Source organism: Apodemus sylvaticus, chromosome 2 (genome assembly GCF_947179515.1).
Source record: "Apodemus sylvaticus chromosome 2, mApoSyl1.1, whole genome shotgun sequence".
In the NCBI taxonomy this organism is placed as follows: domain Eukaryota; kingdom Metazoa; phylum Chordata; class Mammalia; order Rodentia; family Muridae; genus Apodemus; species Apodemus sylvaticus.
In genome coordinates this window covers 78,993,184-79,013,638 of record NC_067473.1, presented here as the reverse complement: position 1 = coordinate 79,013,638, position 20,455 = coordinate 78,993,184, and the positions used below count along the sequence as shown (strand labels likewise).

Sequence of the window (20,455 nt, the reverse complement as noted above, 5' to 3'; positions counted from 1 at the left end):
CATTTTGCATTTTTAAAACGTTCTAATGGTTTGACATTTTGAATCATGGAAAATCAAAAGCAGGCATTGTGTTTGCATAATTGTATATTTCCCTTTATAATCAGAAACCTTGAGTGAATGGGGTATTTATTCACTGAACAATATTTTGTTTAGAATTTAGCTGCCAGGGTTATAATTCAATGGCAGTGAACTTGTATAGAATATGCAAGGTTCTGGGTTCTATTCCCAGCACTAAAAGAAAACCACTCCAACCAAAATTTAGAGCTAAGGATATCCTTCATGCTTAAGTAGCAATGAAACCGGGGCGGTGGTGGCACACACCTTTAATCCCAGCACTTGGGAGGCAGAGGCAGGCGGATTTCTGAGTTCGAGGCCAGCCTGGTCTACAGAGTGAGTTCCAGGACAGTCAGGGCTACACAGAGAAACCCTGTCTCAAAAAAACCAAAACCAACCAACCAAACAAACAAACAAACAAAAACAAGTAGCAATGGTGTGGAGCCAGGGACTGGCAGGTGCAGTTGCTATAATACCCCAGGCAAGGCTAGGATTAAGGTGTGGCAAGAGAGGCATCTTCCTCTGGTGGAAGATCTAAGATGGTTGCAAAAGCTCAGTAATCAAGAGGAACAGTGTTTTAATGCAGTGTGCGAAAACTTCATGTAATGAAAAAAAAGAAACCTATCATGGAAATCAAGATTTTAAGTGAGAACAGCCTCTGATCATCCTTCACAGAAGCTTTATGTACCCTCATATACCCTGCACCCCTGAAGTCATGCTTCATGTACCCCAACATGGGGGAGCAGGGAGAAATCAGGCCCTAGTTTCTCTACCTTCATATCCTTGCATGAGACAACATCTTGAGTCTAGTTTTGTTGCCTAACATTGAAGTCAGTTATTGTTGCCTTTCTGGTGGAGTTACTCAGGGATTCAAATAGCATAAAAAATACATTGAAAATACATGGAAAGGCCCACTGCAAACAGGACCTATGCTTCTGTGCAAAGCCTCGGCGGCAGACCACATGACTTCAAACCATTCTCATGACTTGCCAGGCAAGGATTCTCAGCAAACAATACATTTACAGGTTGTTGCTAATTTTCTCCTTTTTCTTCTCTCATTTAAAAAATGATTTACTTCTATTTTAACTCTGTGTGTGTGTGTGTGTGTGTGTGTATGTTTGTGTGCATTTGTCTGTGTGTGGTTATGTGCACCCATGTGTACTATTGTCAACAGAAACCAGAAGAGGGGATCTGGACTTATAGGAGGTTATGAGTCCCCAGCATGGATACTGGGATGAAGTCTCTGGTCCTCTACAAGAGTAGCAGGAGCCCTTGATGTCTAAACCATCTCTCTACCCTCCTCCACACGTACTTTTTGTTTGTTTGTTGTGTGAGACAGTAGCCCAGGATAGCTGACAATTTACTGTGTGGCCAGAGATGACCATGACCTGCTGATCCTTTTGACCCCAACTTCCAAGCACTAAGATTACAGGCATGCATGCACCCTGTGGGGCCTGATTTCTTCATTTGCCTATTAAGTGACAGTGAGTGGAGGGACTTAGAAATAGTTAGAGGATCTTCCATCTCTTCTTTCTGTTTTGTTGGTGGATATAGACTTGTGATTTGTAAGAGACAAATGATGTTAAACAACAACAACAACAAAAAAAAACAAAACAAACCCAGCCAGCCAGCCAACCAACCAACCAACCAACCCACTGGCTTATTTTAAATGCCCTGCAAAGTGCACTGTATGTCCACGGTCTTCCCTTTGCTTAAGCCATTTCTTGTATATTTGGTGCTGGGGAATGGGGGTGGGGGTTGGGTGTGTGGGGTGGGATGGGGCTGTGCTTTTTCTATTGCTCCCATATGCCTGAGTCCAACCTCCTTTCATTCCCACCCAGCTTGTCATCCTAGGTAATCTCCCTCTAAAATGCCCCCCAGATCCCCCGCCAGTCTGCAGTGATGGAATAGTCCTTCCCACTCACACACTCAGCGGCCATTTTTAGAGCCCTGGTTGCTTTCAGGCTTTTCCTAATTTTCTGATGGTTTTACTTTTCAGGTCATAATTTTACATATAATAGTTGCTTTCTCAGTACATTGTGAATCCCTTGCAGAACCTCTAGGTAGCTGAGGTCAGGATCAACAGGGGTTGTGTTGGCCTTACTCACCTCCTGGTCACATCCAAGGTGTTCAACAAACTGCCTTTATACATGATATGAAAAGTTTGTTTTCTTTTTTAAGCCAACCAATGGATTTGGCGCATGTGAAGGGGACAGGCAAAGACCGACTCCCCACTCATGTATGGACCGTTACTGCTCTCGCCCTAGGCTAACGAGAAATGGTTCCTGCTGAGTGGAAGGTGACTGCTTCACTGATCCTGTTTATGGTCAGCCCTGCTGATGGACTGTTTCACTCCCTATACCGAAACATCCTTGTTTCCCAGTCCTTGAAAGGGAATGCAGGAAAGCCTCTATTTCTTAGCCCGTACATCAAAAATGGGAAGATCAAGGAGGGTAAGTGTTGGTTGGGAAACTGCTGCTACCTTTTAAATGTGTTTTATTTCATTTTACAGCCCCCTACTCGATGGTGTTTTAAAAGTTATTTTCTATCCCCCAAGATTGAAAATACATGCCAGTATTTTATTCAGTTGTTTCATTTCAAATACTGATAATATATATCTCAATGCCATATATTATCTGAGTTTGAAACTAAAATGAGGTCATTGGGGAAGGAATATTTATGTGCTTAAGCACTGCTCTTCATAAAACCAGACAGTGTCTCTCAATGGGACAGGACTGACAAAGTCACTACAAAGCTTGCACCTTTCCTGTCATGAACTCATTCACACTTGTCAACCAAGTAAGGTATGCTCAGGTATGGAGGCCGAGGTAGGCGGTCCCAGGACCTGGCAGACTTCACAGGGCTGCCAGCTGATAGATGTGGGCTCCAATCTCCAGGGCTTCCTCCCTCCACCCACTCTGTTGTACCTCTCACCTGGCATGTGACCGCACCTACACCTCAGCTTCCTTGTTAGTAAGGTGGAGATTTAGCAGCTTGCACAACTCGAAAAAAATGTCAGGGAAATCTAGTGAGAAAGAAACTGAGAAAACCCCTGTATTTGTAAATTTATTCCAATATCTTAGTGTTTGCATAGGCTTCCTTAAGAGACTGCCAGGGGGTTAATACCTGTCAGTTAATAGAAAGAGGTCGTTTTGAGCTTTTAGTCTTACTAGACTAACATGTATGGTCGCATCTGTTCTTAACTGCATATTGGTCCTTGGGTAAGTCACTGTGGTTACAAAGAACTTCATCTGTGGGAACTCAGTTGACCCCTGAGCTACAAATAGTACACAGGCTCTGGTGTTGAGGAATTGTTTGTACAATGAAGCAGAAGACTGGGCTGGTGGCCAGAGAGAGTGGAGGAAGGGTCTCAAAGAGGAGGCAGAGTGTTTGTTGAAGGAAGGGGTGGGTGAGGTGAGGTCTGAGGAGCTGCTGGCAGGGACTGAGTGGGAGAAGTGCAGAGGAGGAACTTGCCCAGGACCTGATCCGTGCCTAGTGCAGCTGGAGGGTTTGATGGGGTGGAGGATGGAGGAGACCAAAAGTGCCAGGAAACTGATGGCTTCAAAGATGAAAAGTAAGTCTAAGTACTCTACAAGGAAGTTTAGAATAAAGCACAGTTTGCTCCTTGGAAGTGTCCTCACAATCAAAAGGCCGTCATCTTTTCTGTTTTCTTGAAAATCAAGGGGTTTGAATCCTGCCTTCATAGCTTCTCAGTGAAATTTGCATAAACTACGAGATTTTAACCAACTCTTTGCTGCAGGAAGGTGAAAAAGCCTTCATTGTGTAAACCGGAATACTTAAAAAAAAAAAGATTCACTTTCACTTTCTGCACAAAATTTACAGAAAGATGGCCACCTGGGTGCATGTAAAGATATATTTGTGTCAGAAATACATCATCAACCTGACTCCGCAGTACCAGTTGGCACTTGGTTCAGCTTCCTTAGTAACTTGAGACTGATGCTCAGATTCATCTCATTAATCAGAAGTAAGAGAAAACCATTTATGCAGTTAAATAGAAGAGGTCACAATAACCAAGTCTTACCAGCTTTGTGGCAGGAAGTGGAGACTCAGGCATCTTACAGGATTTACCCAAAGGGGAAGCAGGTCTCAGAGCAACCCAAAAAAGAACATATATTTACTGTTCCCATTGTGAAGATGAGAAGACCAAGGTTCCAGGAAAATAAATATCTTGCCCAGAGCTATAAAACCAGGGAGTGGCAGATCTGGGATCAGAACCTCTTGCTTGCCAGCCGCACCATAAACCACTGTGCCAAGTGACCATCTCCTGACTCAAAGCTGTGGGCAAGAAACCATTGACCCAAGAAGGGTCTTTGTGCACACTGATTAAGGGAGGCAGTTAAGCAAATGCATTTAGTCAGAGAAGCTATGACACGTCTGTGCCCTGCATGTGGCAGAACCAAGTGGGGAACACTGCAGAATTCCTACAAGCAATGAGTTATCCCATCCCTTGCTGCTTGTCTGGCCTAGGAACATGCCACCATCATCATGGGCACACACGGGAAGTGAGGAAGTTTGGTCTTTTGGTAGCAAGCCCAGCAGATCTACATCCTATTAGTGACAGCATTGGTGACACTGACTGATATGTAACTTCTATTGCTAATGTGGTGTTTCACACTCAGAATCTCTGAATGGAATTTGAGCGGCAGATCCAAATGCTGGCACATCTGGGGATTCAGATGCTTCCCAACAACATAATTAAGGATAATTTTATTCATCCGCTTTACCGAAAGTTCAGGGAGCTATGGACAGATGGTCAGCTCCCTCTTTAAATCCCTGCTGTTAATGGGATCTGTCAAAGCTGCAGAAACAAGAGCCTTAACATCGCAACAGAACATTGTCGAGATAAACAGAAGTTCAAAGAAAGACAAGGGGAATTTTTAATATTTTAATACCCAATTAGCTAGCTTAATTTTATATAATTGTAATTGCATGTTTGCTTTCTCTGAGGCTAAAATAAATCCTTACGTTCTGGAATAAAATGAATGCAGAAGGCAAACTTTAGCATCTTTATAAACATCATGTTTTTGCCAATTCTAAAGCATAGTTTGGTACTGGGTTCTAATTTGTTGCTTGTGGAATGTAAGTGTGTTGTCTACACTGGGGGTGGCTGGGGTGTGGATCTAATGTATGTCACAGTTGGCTGGTTGACTCCTTCTCTGGCCACACTCCAATTGTTCTCAGAGTGTTAATGTCTCAAACCCTGGCAACAGCAGTAAACAGAGGAAGAAGTGAGATGATTTCAAAGAAACCTTTTCCCTTTCCTTCCTTCACTGTTTTAAACATTTAACGTTTATATTGTGTGTCACAGTAACTGAAAGATTAAAAACTGCATGTGGGAGCCTGCCTTTCAGACTCCATTTACAGATGAGTCTGTGCTAAGGGTGAAAGACACATCCAAACATATTTAAAATTAACGTTACTTGAGGGAACTCTTGGTTATCTTACTGTGATTTGGTGCGTGGGAGTTTAATATGAAATGGGGCAGAACCACTCTTCCATTAAATAGAAAAGGGGTCTCAATATTTGTTAAGACAGTGACAATGTCTGTCTTCCAGAAGGGTTTGTAGAAACACACTAACCCTGGTGTGGTGTCAATGGCTGCCCATACATTCATTCATTCATCTGCCCATTCATTATTATTCATTCATTAGAGAGCATTTGTGGAGTATCTTAAGTGTGTGAACCATCACGATATGTCCCAAGGGTTCAGAGATTAAGACAGATTCCCTGCTTTCCCTCAGCTCCAGCTCGAGGAGAAACGGGACAGGACACGCCAAAGTTAGTAGAGATGCAACCTAGGCATTCCCAGAAGGGAGGAATGAGTGAGGAATGAGTTGAATCCATCTAGAGCCATCTTGGGAGCCTGTGCTGCGCTGGTCTCAGAGACAGATTGATCCAATGGGCTCTTGCCCGTAGTCCATCCTCTGCAGCCCCGTCTATCATCCACTTCCTCTTTTTCTCATTGTGCTTTGGCCTCTCTCATTCTTCTCTGTCTTCTATCCCTGATCCCATGCCTGCAGCCCATGACATACCTCACTCATTCCAGCCTCAGTGTTAATTCTTGCTCATTCTTTTTGGGGGATGGATGTTTGTCTGTTTGATGTTGAGATGATAATTAGTAGATATGCTTAAGGTATCTCCTCAGCATTTTAATGGCTTTCCAACCTTGGAGTGTGATCTTTCTTTGGCGTGAAAGTAGAAGAGGGAGAAATGGCAGTTGGAGGTAAGAGTTAGAGCTGAGGCAAGGCCAGAGTCTTAGTCAAGGTTGTACTGTTGTGAGGAGACAACCCGACCATGGGAACTCTTGTATGAGCAAGCATTTAACTGGGGCCTGGGGACAGTTTCAGAGTCTCTTAGATCATTGTTACCATGGCTGGAGCATGATGGCATGTGGGTCAGGCAGGCATGGTACTAGAGAAGTAGTTGAGAATTACAGCCTGATGTGGGGGGCGGGGGGACACTGAAACTTCAAAGCCCACCCCAGTGACACACTTCCTCCAAAAGGCCACACCTCCCAGTCCTTCTCAAACAGTGCCTGGAGCCTAAGCATTCAAATACATGAGCCTATGTGGGCCATTCTTACTCAAACCACTGTTGTCAGAAAACACTGCATTTCTTTTTCTTTTTCTTTTCTCTTACAGCCCTTTCCCTTTTCTCCTTTGCTACTTCTGTTGCTGTAACTGATTCACCATAGACCAAGCAGTTTATAAACAATGAAGGTTTATTTAGCTTGAAGTTCTGAAGGCCAAAGAGTCCAAGATCAGAAGCTGGATCTGGTGAGGTCATCCTGGGTATGGTCACTTTATAGAGCCCTGAACCAGCCCAGACCATCAAGTGAGATAGAAGGTCCTAACTTGTGGTTCTTCTATCCTGATACAGCCACAGCCCTATCGGATTAGGGCCCATCCTGATGGTTGCATTAACATTCATCACCCACCGAAAGCCTGGCTTTCAAATACTAAATTTTTGATATCTCAAAATGAGGACTCAATTCCCAACATGAGTTTTGGTCGGAACATTCAGGCACAAGAGAGACAAGTGCCCCTGGCAAGAGGGTGGGCAGAACTATGGGGCTCTAGTTAAGCAATTCTGTCTGGGACAAGTTGGGAGAGTAAAAACTGGGCAAAGCTTCCAGACATTCATGCTTCCTTCCGGGGTAACTTCCCAGGGGCTAACGAGACCCACCTCCTGTAAACTGACATTTTATGTTAGGTTCCCTCCCAGGCACATCCATGAGCACTTTTTGTTCTTCTTCTTCACAGAAAGCATGTAGTAGGGTAATCAGTGTCTGCATTTTGTACAGGAAGAACGACAGTTTGGAGAGGAAGTGACTTCATCAGGGATTATAAACCAGGTCTGTCTGACCAGAAATCCCACTTTGTAGCAGGCTAGGCCTGCTGGACCCTTGGGCCACTTCCCATTGAGACCTGTCTTTTGTGCCACCACTGTCTCCTCCCCCAGCTGCTGCCTCATCTCAATCAGCACAGGACATTTACAGACAACAGTAGCTATGCTCTGTGCAAGCCAGCTACTTTTTCTTTTCTTTCTCCCCTGTGTGTCTGTATCATGTGTTTGGATGTGCCTTATCGGGAAAGCCTGAGGACAACTTTGGGTGTCATCCTCAGGAATTATCCATTTCCTTTGCAGCAGGGTCTCTCACCAGCCTGAAACACACTGATTTGGCTAGACTGGCAGGCCAGGAAGTCCCTGGGATCCTCCTCTCCCTGTTTCCTCAACACTGCACCCATCACATATGTGGGTCTCCAGGGACCCAAGCCAGGTCCTCATGCTGGCCAGGCAGACACTTAACTGATCTCTTCCTCCCAGGTCTCCCCTCTGCGCCCTCCCTCACCCTCCAGTGTTCACTATCACTGCCCTCTCTGCCCTGTGCCCTGTTCCTTGTTGCTTCTTCTCTTTCACTTCTTGTTCCCTGTACCTAGGACTCGGTGGATCTCCAACAGCAGGCAGGCAGGAACAGCCTTGCAGCACTGCTGGGACAAGGAGTGCCTCAGTTCCTCTTCAATGCTGGGAACCTTAGGGGAATTACCTAACCTTTCTTTGTTTTTCTGGTGTCATGGCCTTGAAGTCTTAGCTCCTATCAGTATCAGCCCGTTTAAGGCCTTCACTGGTGACTGAGCATGCCCTCTGTCCCATTTCCTGTCCCCTTTGCTGAAATAAGAAATCCAGGGCCTCTGCCTTCCACAATGTCCCTGTTCTGCTTGGCACGCTGAATAACCATGAGGTCACTCAGGCTTGATGTCTGCCTGTAGTCACTTGGAACCCCTCAGGCCTGATCCTTAATAGATCAGTAGACTTTGTGTCCCAAATTAAAAGTTGGGGCTCATAGGCTGCCCTGTGACACTCAGCTGTTTAGTCTGTTTCCCTGTACCTTGTGGGAGAATCTGCCATTCAGTGGGAGAAGTGGAAACACCCGAGGTACTAACGTGACATCAACAACAAAACTACAAGGACTTGGATCCTCACCCCTTTCACCTTCCCTTGACCTTGGCCTCACCGGGAATGAGGAGTCTAGAAGCAGCTGGCGGAGGCTGGAACCTGTGTTCTGAGTACTCACACCAGCCCCTCCTAACTTCTCCTTTTAGCTGGTGGCTGGCAAAGGTCTCCCCCAGCCTGGGCAGGCTTATAGAACATGTTCTCTAATCCTTCCCTATATTTTCTTTCTCCTCACCAGGGCAAAGGAAGAGCATGGTCAATCCTTTCCCTGGAATGTATGACAAGAGTTATGCTGGCTACATCACGGTAAATCAGACGTACAACAGCAACCTCTTCTTCTGGTTCTTCCCGGCTCGGGTAGGTGTCCAAGGCCTGTAGTGGAGAGCTGGGCAGGGGTGGGGGAGCACCTCACTCCAGGTGCAATGGCCTGTAGTGGAGAACTGGGGGAGGGGGGCACCTCAAACCAGATGGAATGGAAATACTAGACTGAAGACTCATGGTGTCTTAGGGTTTCTATTCCTGCACAGAACATCATGACCAAGAAGCAAGTTGGGGAGGAAAGGGTTTATTCAGCTTATACTTCCACATTGCTGTTCATCACTAAAGCAAGTCAAGACTGGAACTCAAGCAGGTCAGGAAGCAGGAGCTGATGCAGAGGCCATGGGGGCGGGGGGGGGGGGGGATGTTTCTTACTGGCTTGCTTCCCCTGGCTTGCTCAGCTTGCTTTCTTATAGATCCCAAGAATACCAGCCCAGGGGTGGCACCACCCACAATGGGCCCTCCCATCCTTGATCACTAATTGAGAAAATGCCCCACAGCTGGATCTCATGGAGGCACTTCCCCAACTGAAGTTCCTTTCTCTGTGATAACTCCAGCTTGTGTCAAGTTGATACACAAAACCAGCCAATACACATGGGTTTTGCTGTTAATTGTTTTCTGGTGTGTTCCTGTGCATGCATGTGTGTGCATGTGTGTACACGCACCCTTCACTCTATTCTTTGAAACAGGGTCTCTCACTGAACCCACTAAACAGGCCGGCCACTAGGCCCAGAGATGTGTTTGCCTCCCTTCTTGAAAGGCTGGGCTTACAAGCCCATCTTTTTTATGTGGGTCCTCATGACCTCATGACAAGCACGTTCCTCAATGATGCACATCCCCAGCCCTGTTAGCTTTCCTTTTCTAAAATTAACATACAGGTTAAACAATAGGTTAAAATTGACATAGTAACAGATTTCGTTATGGAATTTCTATACACAATTTGTTTTTGCCGATTCTCCTCCATTTCTTCCTCCCCTCTGACCTATGTCATGCACCCCTCTGCCCCCAGTAGTCCTCTTAGGCCATACGGATCTATTGCCCTCCATCACTTTCCTGAAAGGCTTAAGAATCCTTGAAGAAAACTGTAATATTTCTTTAAAAATAAACAAATATTTGTGGAGACTCCAACTCAACCCTAGCCACCTGACACCTCCCCTTATAGTAACACAGCAACCTTCTTTTTGTTAGTATTGCTTTTATCTTTTAATTGTTATCTTATTTAAATAATACCTGGGGCAGGGCAGGCTTTGGGAAGAGTCCGAGGTCGGTCCGTAGGCTCACTCACCTGTGGCCTTTCAGGAGCTTCTCCATTTCCACCTGGGAGACAGAGGATAGAATTTTTTCAAACTCATCAGTGAGGTTTAGCTTATTCCCAGGTCACACAGTTCTTTGTGAACAAGACACATTAAGGTTGAAGGTACCTTTGGGGGGTCTGGGGGCAGATGCTGAGGTACAGAAACACATTAAAACCCACCACAGAGCTGCTTTCGATTTTCATCTACCAAATTGGATTTGCTTTAGAAGCCAGAGAAAGCAAAGCAAGACCTATCTCTGTGGAGACTGGTATTCATATTTGCATATGATTTGCATACAACAGTGTTGCATATTTAATAACCTGGTAAATTGCTTCAGCCAGTGTCTCTGCGAACTTGAATAGCTTTTTACTGGTCCTATCCTGCTGTGTTCTCTTGACTGACTTCTCTCTCCTCACCACATGACTTCTGGTGTAGTTCACCTCATAACAGTCTGTCTTTTGGACAGTGGAGGTGGGCAGTGTTTAGGGTTGGGTCTTTGGACCCTCACTGTCTCTGGTAGGCTTTCCTGGCCTCTGGAGGGGTTCTTATTTCTTTCTTCGTTTGACTGTTAGGTAAGTGAGGTGCCCAGAGTTTAGGGAGAGGCTTGTGTTGAGGTCGAGGGACAGATGGGGAGAAGTGGCTATGTCCAAGGTCAGCAAGTACAGCCTGCCATTGATAGAATCCAGCTGGCAGGAAGACTGAGGTGTGCTCCCCTGAGCCTCCCAGCGGGGCCCAGCAGGACAAAAGATGCTAATGGGTCCTCAGGGGCAAACAGCCCAGATGACTCAAGGTCACTTGACCTACATGAGACTGAAAACCATGACGTCATTTCACTACACAGAGGCTTTCCGTGTGTTTCTGTATTTGCTTGAGAGCTCAGCTTTATACGTACACTCTTATCAGATCTAAAGACCCCCGTGGGTTCCTAGCAGGACTCTGTCTTGCTTCTTGCTGTCTCCATCCTGCGTGTTTCTCCTTTCAACACCTTTGTTCTCCTGTTTCTTTATTTGCTCCTCCAACCCCAAGTTTCTCTGAGGTTTTCATACTTGACTTAGGAAGCACAAACATATTGAAGTTTTGTTTTGTTTTGAGATGGGCCTTGCTATGTAGTCTAGGCTACCCATGAATTAGTGGTGATTTTCCTGCCACAACTTCCACAGTGTACTACCACACCTGGCTATTTAACAAATTTTAATCCACATATACAAGTCATACAGCTTTATTGGCTACCCATGTGATGTATGTATGTACTGTGTGATGTTCAAATGTAGGTGTGGGTATTTATCTCTTACAAGGATTTAGTTCTCTGCAGTGAAAATGTTCAAAACATTTTCTTCTATCTTTTTTGAGCTGTACAGTGAGTTATAGTTATTTCCAGGCACAATACTGTGCAGACACCCAGAACTTCTCTATTGTATTATAGGACCCATGGAGCTAAATCTGGGGACTAAGCCTTGTCCCAGTCTTCCTTCCTCCTCCCTCTGTTCAGGATACGGGTGCTGTCTCACATTGGTCCCATCTTCATTAGAAAGAAGTCCTTATAGCAGACAGCTCAGGTGGGGAGCATATTCAGGCAAACATGGGGGTCAGCTTTCCAAATCCTACTTGGCATTTCACGAAGGTCTCTGGGAACCCAGCCTTCCCCTTGCCCTCCCTTTCTCCATGACCCCCACCTCCATCCCAGCTGATGAGGAAGCTTCACTCTCCGCTGTCTCTTCTACTTTTTCTAACCTGGTTTTCTTCTGAGAAGCTCTTCATCGATGTCTTAATGTTGCATCTTTAGTGAGTATTTAGATTTAGGAAAACAACAATTAGTAATGAGAAAAGATTAGAACCAAACAATAGAGCGGGAGGTTTTCTTTTCTTTGGTTTCTACCTGGCAGGCCTGGTCTAGCTTGCCTTTGTCTGCTTTATTAGCTCCATGGGTTTGAGGTTAGTTTGTTGGTTGTTAGTCCCCCACATCACTAATTAACTAAGAACATAGCTGGTCACCCACTGACTGAGCGATGGTATTTCTGATTAAGTTCTATAGCCATAAATACATGCAAAATGGTTCCGGAAGTCCTGCCCATGTGCCATCTCAGATCAAAGGTCTTGGACATAGGGTTCTGCAGGAAGTACGTGCAAGCTGAGAAGGCAGAGCTTATGAAAAGGCCCACAGTGTGGGCAGGTGTAGCAGGGAACAACTTACTGGGAAGTTCACAGGCACAACCAGGTGTCTGAGGCTAAGACTTCCAGATAGGAAATAAAAGAAAAAAGAAAAAAGAAAAACCATGGTGAGCAGATGCAGCACCCGAGGAGAAGCAGCTGTCAACCGTGAGGGATGTCCCTTTCATTTGGTAGAAATATGAGTTCCTTGGCGGTCCCAGGGAAGCAGCTGACATTGTCATTGGGGGAAAAATGACTCCCTTTTAAAGATGAGGGTATCGAAAATAGCGATGCAGGAAGGATGCCGCACTCAGCATCCTCTGAGTCATTTTCTGGATGCTGTTTCTCAAATTAGTTTTGTTTTCCTGTTATTTCTGCGAGATTCCCCTGTTATTGTCTACAAATCAGTGCATAATGAATTCCAGAAGTCAAAAATCAGTGTGCAGTGGAAATACTGTAGGGGAAACAGCATGCTTTCTGCCTGGGCTGGGGGCTGGGCAGAGCACTGTACCTAACAGAAGGCGCACCTCCAGTGGCTGCAGTAGGGACTGTGAGCTGCGTGCCGAAGCCCCTTCCTTGCTCCTGCCTTAATCAGAATTTAAGGCTCAGTTTTTGAGCTGGACATCTCTGCTTTTGACCACTGTGTATCACACCCCTAGAAAAGTAATCTCAGAAGGTCTTGGGGTACAGAGGTGGGAAGTAGGGCCTCTTGAATTAGTCACACGGTGGGCCCAGCCAGCACTTACCCACATTTCCTAACAGCATCAAACATCTGCTGTTTCAGTTCACAGTGAGACTCAGGACACGGCCTGACCTGGGTCTCAAGACAAAAGAGGTTATGGAGCCCAGCTGATTAGAGGAACCCTGACACACAATAAACACCACCTTTATTGTTAAGTCCTTGTGACAATTATTCTCATTATCTCTTTGGTGATACCAATTGCCACCAATACTGACCCACATGTATGGACTTTAAAGAAAATAGAGGGAAATTGCAAATCAGAAAGCCCCAGTCACCAAGCAAGAATGTGGATTAATTGCTACTGGAAAAGGAAATTACTAAGTGAAATTGGGATTGGTCACACTTCAGAAGATAAAGAGGCTTCTGAAGCTGTCTTCATTGGGAAGAGATAGCCAGATTTTGACCTTATCGAGTAGGAACACCAGTAATTTGAAATGTTCAGAATTAGCCCCGCCCCTTTCCTGAGGTCTACCCCTTGTTCTTTTGGGAGAGACAAGGCATGATTCCTGGTGTGTGTGTGTGTGTGTGTGTGTGTGTGTGTGTTTATTTGCTAGGGATGATGGGGAACTCTTATAAAGGAGCATGGAGACTGTGCCGTCTGTGAGGGCAGCCTCAGGGGCAGCCTATGAAGAGATACTCACTCAGGAACCGACAGGGAAAGTCAGATAGCAGGGAAAGGAAGGTGGCAGGATTATGCTGGCAAGAACTCTGCTGTCATCCCTCAGAGAATGGCAAAGGGCTGCTCTGTTATTCTTGGCCTAGAGAGATGTTTTCTGTGTGAGTGGAGGCAGAGTTCTAAACTGTCCTGAGAACCCATTTGGGAATGAAGGTAGAACCAGAGGCCCCGACCTGTCATCTGCAGCCAGGTATACTCCTTCCTCAGGGTGTCAGAACTTCCTTAGTAGCAGAGTATGTGTGGGAGAGCAGAGAGGATGCAGACTCTGCTGCTCTTAGAGCCGACTGGGAGCTTCAGAAGAGCGACGGCTGCTCCGTCTCAGGCATCTACACATCCAGGGTCCAGAGGTCAAAGCAGCATTTCTAATGTGCTCCATCTATCCTAGTGCAGCTTGTCAGTGGTCTTGAACTTAGGGGGAAAGCCTGGAGGTCAGGCTACAGAGACTCTGTTCTAGGTCTGCAATTCCTAGTTGTTTAACTTGGAATAGGGCATTTATTCTCCCTGGGGTTTGGGCTTCATTAAATCAGGGGTCTAGTTGATGTCTAGAGCTGTATCTTAGTTCTACAAGAGACCCTCAGCCAGTGTTACCCTGCCAGACGTCACCCTATCTCTGACTCATGGACAGCATAAAGGATGCTATGTTATCTTAAAAACTATTATGGTTTGGGTGGCTAAGGCCTTGTTCCTTTGGGGTGAGCTATGATATTTTGTGACAGTTGGCATCTACCTACTAAACCATGGGATGGAAATGTAGGTAGTGGCGATTGCTGCATAGTGTGCATCCTTGCTTGTTTTGCATCTCTGGTCTAATTTACCCTGACTCACAATAACAGCTTTAAACATCTTTGCTATTGGGTGACTATGTCAGTAGAGGGCGCTGGAGGGACATCACGGCACAAAGCTGCCTTTTCTGTTCCCTGTTCTGTGTCTTGCTGCTTAGATCAGGGACACTCTGCCTTATGTGTTCACTCAGACCACCAAGACCTTCTGTCTAGGTGACCATCCAGCTGCAGTCAGCTTACGGCCAGGAAACCCAGGGAACTTAGTCACCCAAGGGTTGCAAGGAGGTCTATAGCACAGCCTTAGGAGGCTCACACTCCTCCTCGTGGGACTGATTCTCAAAATAGGCACTTAGCCCTCAATACAGGACACTCTAGGCCAGTGTCCTCTATACACACCTATGGAGAAATCCCCATTGTGTCTGTACTTTTTATACCGTCTTCCCTGCTGCCTGGAAGACACAGGAAGCTTACGGGCCTGCTGATCTTGGGTCAGCTCTCTAGCCTTCTGTCCAACTTTCCTTGATACTGTGTCCCCTGTGGCTATAGCAGACATGCATCTTGCAGCAGGCTTACAGGCCAGTGTTTCTGGCTAAACAAAGTAACTGGACCGTCACACAGGAAAATGACTATGCAGTTCCTGTCTTACAATTGAGCCCTGAGTGAGATCACCACTCATTCTTTCTCTCAGAAACAGTCTGTCTCAAGGAACCAAGAATGTTCTGGAAAGACCACAGGAGCATCTCAGTGTGCTTTCCTTCTTCGGGAACTTGGCTAACTTGGCCAAACCATAGTTTCCAGGCTTCTTTGGCCTCAGTTAGAACTAACAGGGATTCACCAGTGTGTGCTTAAAGGTACAGTGTGATTGGCCAAGTTCCCATCAGGTGATTTTCCTTGATCCAAACAGCCAAGGATCATGGCCAATGGGCCTTTTCTATGATGAATGTAGGAACCGATTCTGTGAAAGACATGTGGCTCAACAGGTTTCTCAAACTATATTTATTACAAGTGGCTTCAGAGCCCCGGGAAATACCAAGACATCGGAGGTCATGGGCCAATGTCTTCATTTCCTTCTTGATGCACCAAGGATCTGAAATAACAAAGCCATATGAAACAAACCAAAGTTGCCACAGATTGTAAGTTATAGATCACTCTATTAATAAGTATATTAGGATTTTTCAGAAAACTTTTTGTGCCCAGTTTTCCATTGGGGAAATTAAAATTCTACACAATGGCAGAAGTTATTAACTTTTTCCAGTCATCTTTCATCTTAGAAGTGAGACCAGGCTCCCTCGTTCACAACACCCCTCATTCCTTCTAAGCTATAGCTTTCTTGCCTGGGGTTCTAAGAAGCCTTTGCCAGCTCCTGGGATGCTTAGGGAAGAGCCGGTGAGGAGTCTATGGGCTTGGGGCTGCTTCTTGATGAGGAAATAAGTCAGTGCTCGATAAAAACTCAGAAGAGGTTGGGGATGATCTAAGAAGACAGAGGGAGGAAACTGAAAAAGTTAATTTTCCCTATGAGTGATCACAGGAAAGGAGGGCTTAATGGTGTCAGCAGAAGCACGACGAGCAACTTCCCTGGGAACACACGACCGTCTGAAGCAAGCTCTTCACATGTGTTGGGACTATGCGGGTAGAATCAAAATGGTTCTGCAAAGCTATTTAATGATTCTGGTTACAAAACTAATTGCTTTAAGTAAAAATCCTTTTCCTTGATTAACATGGCATGGCAGTTGAAGCATCGTAGGCACAGAGATCTGTGCGGCAGAGTGCGAGTCCATTCGAATATACTTGGGGGGATTTAAGGACTTTACTTTGGGTACTAGTGACTTCGATTAAGAGAGAACATGTTATGTGAAGCAAGCAGGCCTCCAGCCGTGGCGTGTAGACGCACAGAGAAGGCCCCACTGATTCACCACAGCACGCTCTCCACTCTCAGCCTGGCTCGAAGTCTGGCAGCGGTTGGCTGTTGCATCCTCTTATCTACAGTGGTGTCTCTTAGTGGAATGAAAGAAAGGGTTGCGAGAAAAATGTATGCAGATTGGGTTCTGGCCCAAATACTGCCCCCACACATGGTAAGCTGTTTAATTCCCTAAAGCTACCTCAACAGAATTGTCCATGTAAAATTCAACCACTAGTTGCATTGTTTTGTTTTGTTTTGTTTTTGAGACAGGGTTTCTCTGTGTAGCACTGGCTGTCCTGGAACTCACTCTGTAGACCAGGCTGGCCTGGAACTCAGAAATTCACCTGCCTCTGCCTCCCAAGTGCTGGGATTAAAGGCATGCACCACCACCGCCCGGCGTTTTGTTTTGTTTTACTGTACTCTCTTTTCTTTCATTATTTATTTATTTATTTATTTCTTCACTTTACATCACTGCCCCCTCCTGGTCCCCCCATATAGTCCCTCCCCTCCCCTTCTCCTCTGAGAGAGTGGAGGCCCCTCCCCCTTGGATATCCTCCCATCCTGGCACATCAAGTCTCTATAGGGCGACTCCTCTCCCACTAAAGCCAGACAAGGCAGCCTGGCCAGAAGACCATTTCCCACACACAGGCAACAGCTTCTGAAATCTTCTCCCCTCCAGTTGTTTAGGACCCACATGAAGTCTGACCTGCACATCTGCTACATATATGTAAGAGGCCTAGGTCCAGCCCGTGTATGTTCTTTGGTTGATGGTTCAGTCTCTGAGAGTCCCCAAGGGTCCAGGTTAGTTGACTCTGTTGGTCTTCCTGTGGAGTTCCTATCCCCTTCAGGATCCTTAATCGCTGCTTAGATTTTTGGTGGCTTGACACAAAAGAATCACCTGGGAAGAGGGACTGTCAATTGGAGAGTTACAGCTATCAGATTAAACTGTGGGTATTTCTTGGTTAGTGATTTATGTGGTCAGGTGCCACCCCAGGCAGGTGATCTTAGGACATATAAGAAAGCAGGCTGAGCAAGCCAATAAGCAACATTCCTCTGTGGTTGTGGATTTAGAGCCTTCCTTGAGTTTTGCCTTGATTTCCTTTAATGATGGATTATAACATGTAAGGCGAAATAAGAGCTTTCCCATCCCAGTTGCTTTTGGTCCTGGTGTTTATAACAGCGATAAAAAGCAAACTAGAACAATCATGATGATCAAAAGAACTGAAATCGTTGTTGTTAGTCCCTGCTCCCAACATACGGACTCTCCACTTCAGCAACGTGTTAATGTGCAAATAGAAACGATGTCTCCTGTGTCTTGTTATCCGTCTCTGGCTGTAAATCTCTGGGGTCTGGTCTGGCTGGAGATATGGCTGGTTAAAAAGTCTAGGGGCATAGCTGATGCTTGGAAGGCAATGGGCCACATCAGGACCAGTTTAGATTTTAGGAAGTTTACTTCCCTGAAGTGACGGTCCATGAAGGCACACGATCGTTTTCTTTGTCCACCATCCACAGTAAGTAGTGGAATGTGCGAGTGTAGACATTCTAATGGACAGAATAGGAGACATGCCTCCTTGGGGCTGGCTGCTCATCACGCAAGAAACATTGAGGGAAGAGTAGCCAAGTTTGTGGCTGGCCACCAGGGGTCGCCAGAGGACTTGAGAGGGCAGCGGATAAACTGGGCTTCATTCTTTTCCTTACCCCCTTCTTTCCTTCCCTCACTTCCCCCCTCCCCTCCCTCCCCTCCCTCCCCTTCCCCTCCCCTCTTGATCAGGTCTCTCTGTGTAGCACAGGCTGTCACCCTTCTGTCTTCACTTCCCTAGCGGTGGGGATTGCAGGTGGTCACCCGCCATCACGGTTGTTGTCTGTGCATCACTCAGTGCAGGGTTCAGCCTCTTAGGCTCCACTCTCCGTGTGTCTCACAAGCCCAGGATTCCTCTGCTCCTTCACATTTCATCGCTTCTTCCTTCTTTCAATAGCTCTCAAAATGGTTATTCTTAGGCCCCTGACTCATTCATAATCGGTTTCCTTTCTTCATCACCAAACAGGTAACTCTTTACCAGGGCCATAACCCATGTAAGCCGTCCATCCCAAGCGTTTGAATAACCACCTCAAAAGCCCCGCCTTTGAGTCCTCACTCACGTGTTCCTCTGCCCATCTGTCCATATGTGTAGCCACACTTAGCTGTCTTCCCACTCATCAAAAAACCCAACCGGAACTGACACTTTAAAAAGGTAACGCCAGACACTGCCTGAATGAAGTGTTATGACAGCACCTGCTATTCACACGTATAACAACCCGTGTTTCCAGGCAGAGGGCACGAAGACAGAGAAATTAAGTCAGGGGCTCAAGGACACGCAGATATAAAGTAGCTAGCTGGAACTCCAGTCCTGGCAGTGTGGCTCGCATATCCACACTCTTGATAGAGTGCATTCTTCCTGGCTGTGAGTAGCAGCGAACCCACAGCTTGAGGGAGCAGACAGTGTGTGCTCTTAGATGACTTTACACACTGTGCGGGAAGCGTGCAGCCCAGGGTGATGTGAGTCACTGCTGTGGAGAGTCCTGGTGACCACAGAAACAGCAAGACCTTATCACTGAACTGGGTCTACAGCCCAGGTAATGCCCTTGAGTGTGCATATTGTATGCGCATAGAGAAGAATCCTTGATCCGTGATCAAGTTTAAGAAGTTAGACTTGGGATGGCAGGGGGATTTTTTTTGAAAATGATCTTTAAAAATCCTTAATTCAGAATATATACTCTATAGCTGAGAAATGGCGGGTCTGGTTGTACCCACTATCAAACCCGAAGACCTGACGGCCCCCTGAGCTACATGGCAGGAGAGAACCAACTCTCAAAACTTGTTTTTTGATGCTCACAGATGTGCGTGCAGTGCTAATAAGTAAACAAGTAAGCAAAAAAAAAAAGTAATGAGATTTCAAGAGAAGTACTCTGTTTGAAATATAAAAAATGTATTGAGTGAAATTAATCTAAAGCTTTGAGGTGGGAGAGCTAAATGTCTTGAATCGTAGCCATAGTAAAATTAGTATTTTCAAAGGTCTGAATTCCATCCTACCTATAGCTAGTGAGCAGAAGTTCCTTATTTCAATGGCCCTCAAGTTTGCAGTGTGGTTTGGTTCAGCATGCTCTCAGGGATTTCCCCTTTTTCCTTGGAGAAGGGCCTCGCCTCACAAGCGAGATCTGGCTATGTCATGGAGGATTATCTGTAAGAACGTTATGCCATTCGCGTGGGCCGTAGCGAGTATTGTCTATGATGTCATGATTCACCGTGCAGGCATGACTCTTGGGTACCGAGCATTAAATAGCGCCTTCCTATCCCAGCACCTGATCTAAGCATGACATCAGGGCCATACTTGGCTCACTGAAGTAGAAAGACACACTTTCTTTCAAAACAGGTGCTTCAAGGGCTGCTGAGCCCGAGGAGGCAGGTCAGCTGAGGTTGGAAGGCTGCTAACTCTTAGTATTCCAGCATCCCAAGAATGCAGGGTGCCGTGCTTCACGGCCTCACGAGAACCCTGTTTGGCACACTGCTGTTTGACTTGTTCTGTAGTGCGGCCTCTCAGGACCAGGCTATTTTTCTGAGTGTCTAGAGATAACCTTAACCCTGCCAGGTCACAGGAAGGTGGGGGAGAAGAGAGGAGTGGAAATTAGTTGCCTAGGAGACTGAAAAAGCAGGCTGCCTATCCTCTAGTAGGTCTCTGGCCATTTTTTCGTATAAGAAACTTCTGGGGAAAGCTGAGAGTGCCACCCGATTCCACAAGGGAGTGGAGGGGTGGGACAGGGGGATTGCAATTCCTGTGGCTTCACCTAAGGCAAAGTCATTTGAAAAGAGACTTCCATGTTATTTTAATCTATGGCCAAGCTTGCGAGCTACTGGTCCACTGCTGCAGATGGACCTAGGGAGGCTAAGGCTGAGGGCTGGGCACCCTGAAGTCAGTGTCCCAGCACCCCATACTTCCAAGAGGCTGGGACAAACGGGGGTGGCTTCCTTCCTGTTCTCCTGCTTTTCCTACCCCTTGTTGTATGGAGTTTGCTTTCAGTACTGGGTGA

General features: G+C 46.1%; 1 protein-coding gene across 2 annotated transcripts in view; it reads left to right on the top strand.

The window, feature by feature from the left end:
- The first annotated feature begins 2,332 nt into the window (after positions 1–2,332).
- The window catches only part of Cpvl (carboxypeptidase vitellogenic like), a 104,139-nt gene continuing 86,016 nt past the window's right edge, over positions 2,333–20,455 (top strand). For both annotated transcript variants that reach the window (XM_052172536.1, XM_052172537.1), the window contains exons 1-2: positions 2,333–2,507; positions 8,768–8,886. In XM_052172536.1, the coding sequence (XP_052028496.1) occupies positions 2,333–2,507; positions 8,768–8,886 (294 nt within the window). The remainder of the gene's footprint in view (positions 2,508–8,767; positions 8,887–20,455) is intronic.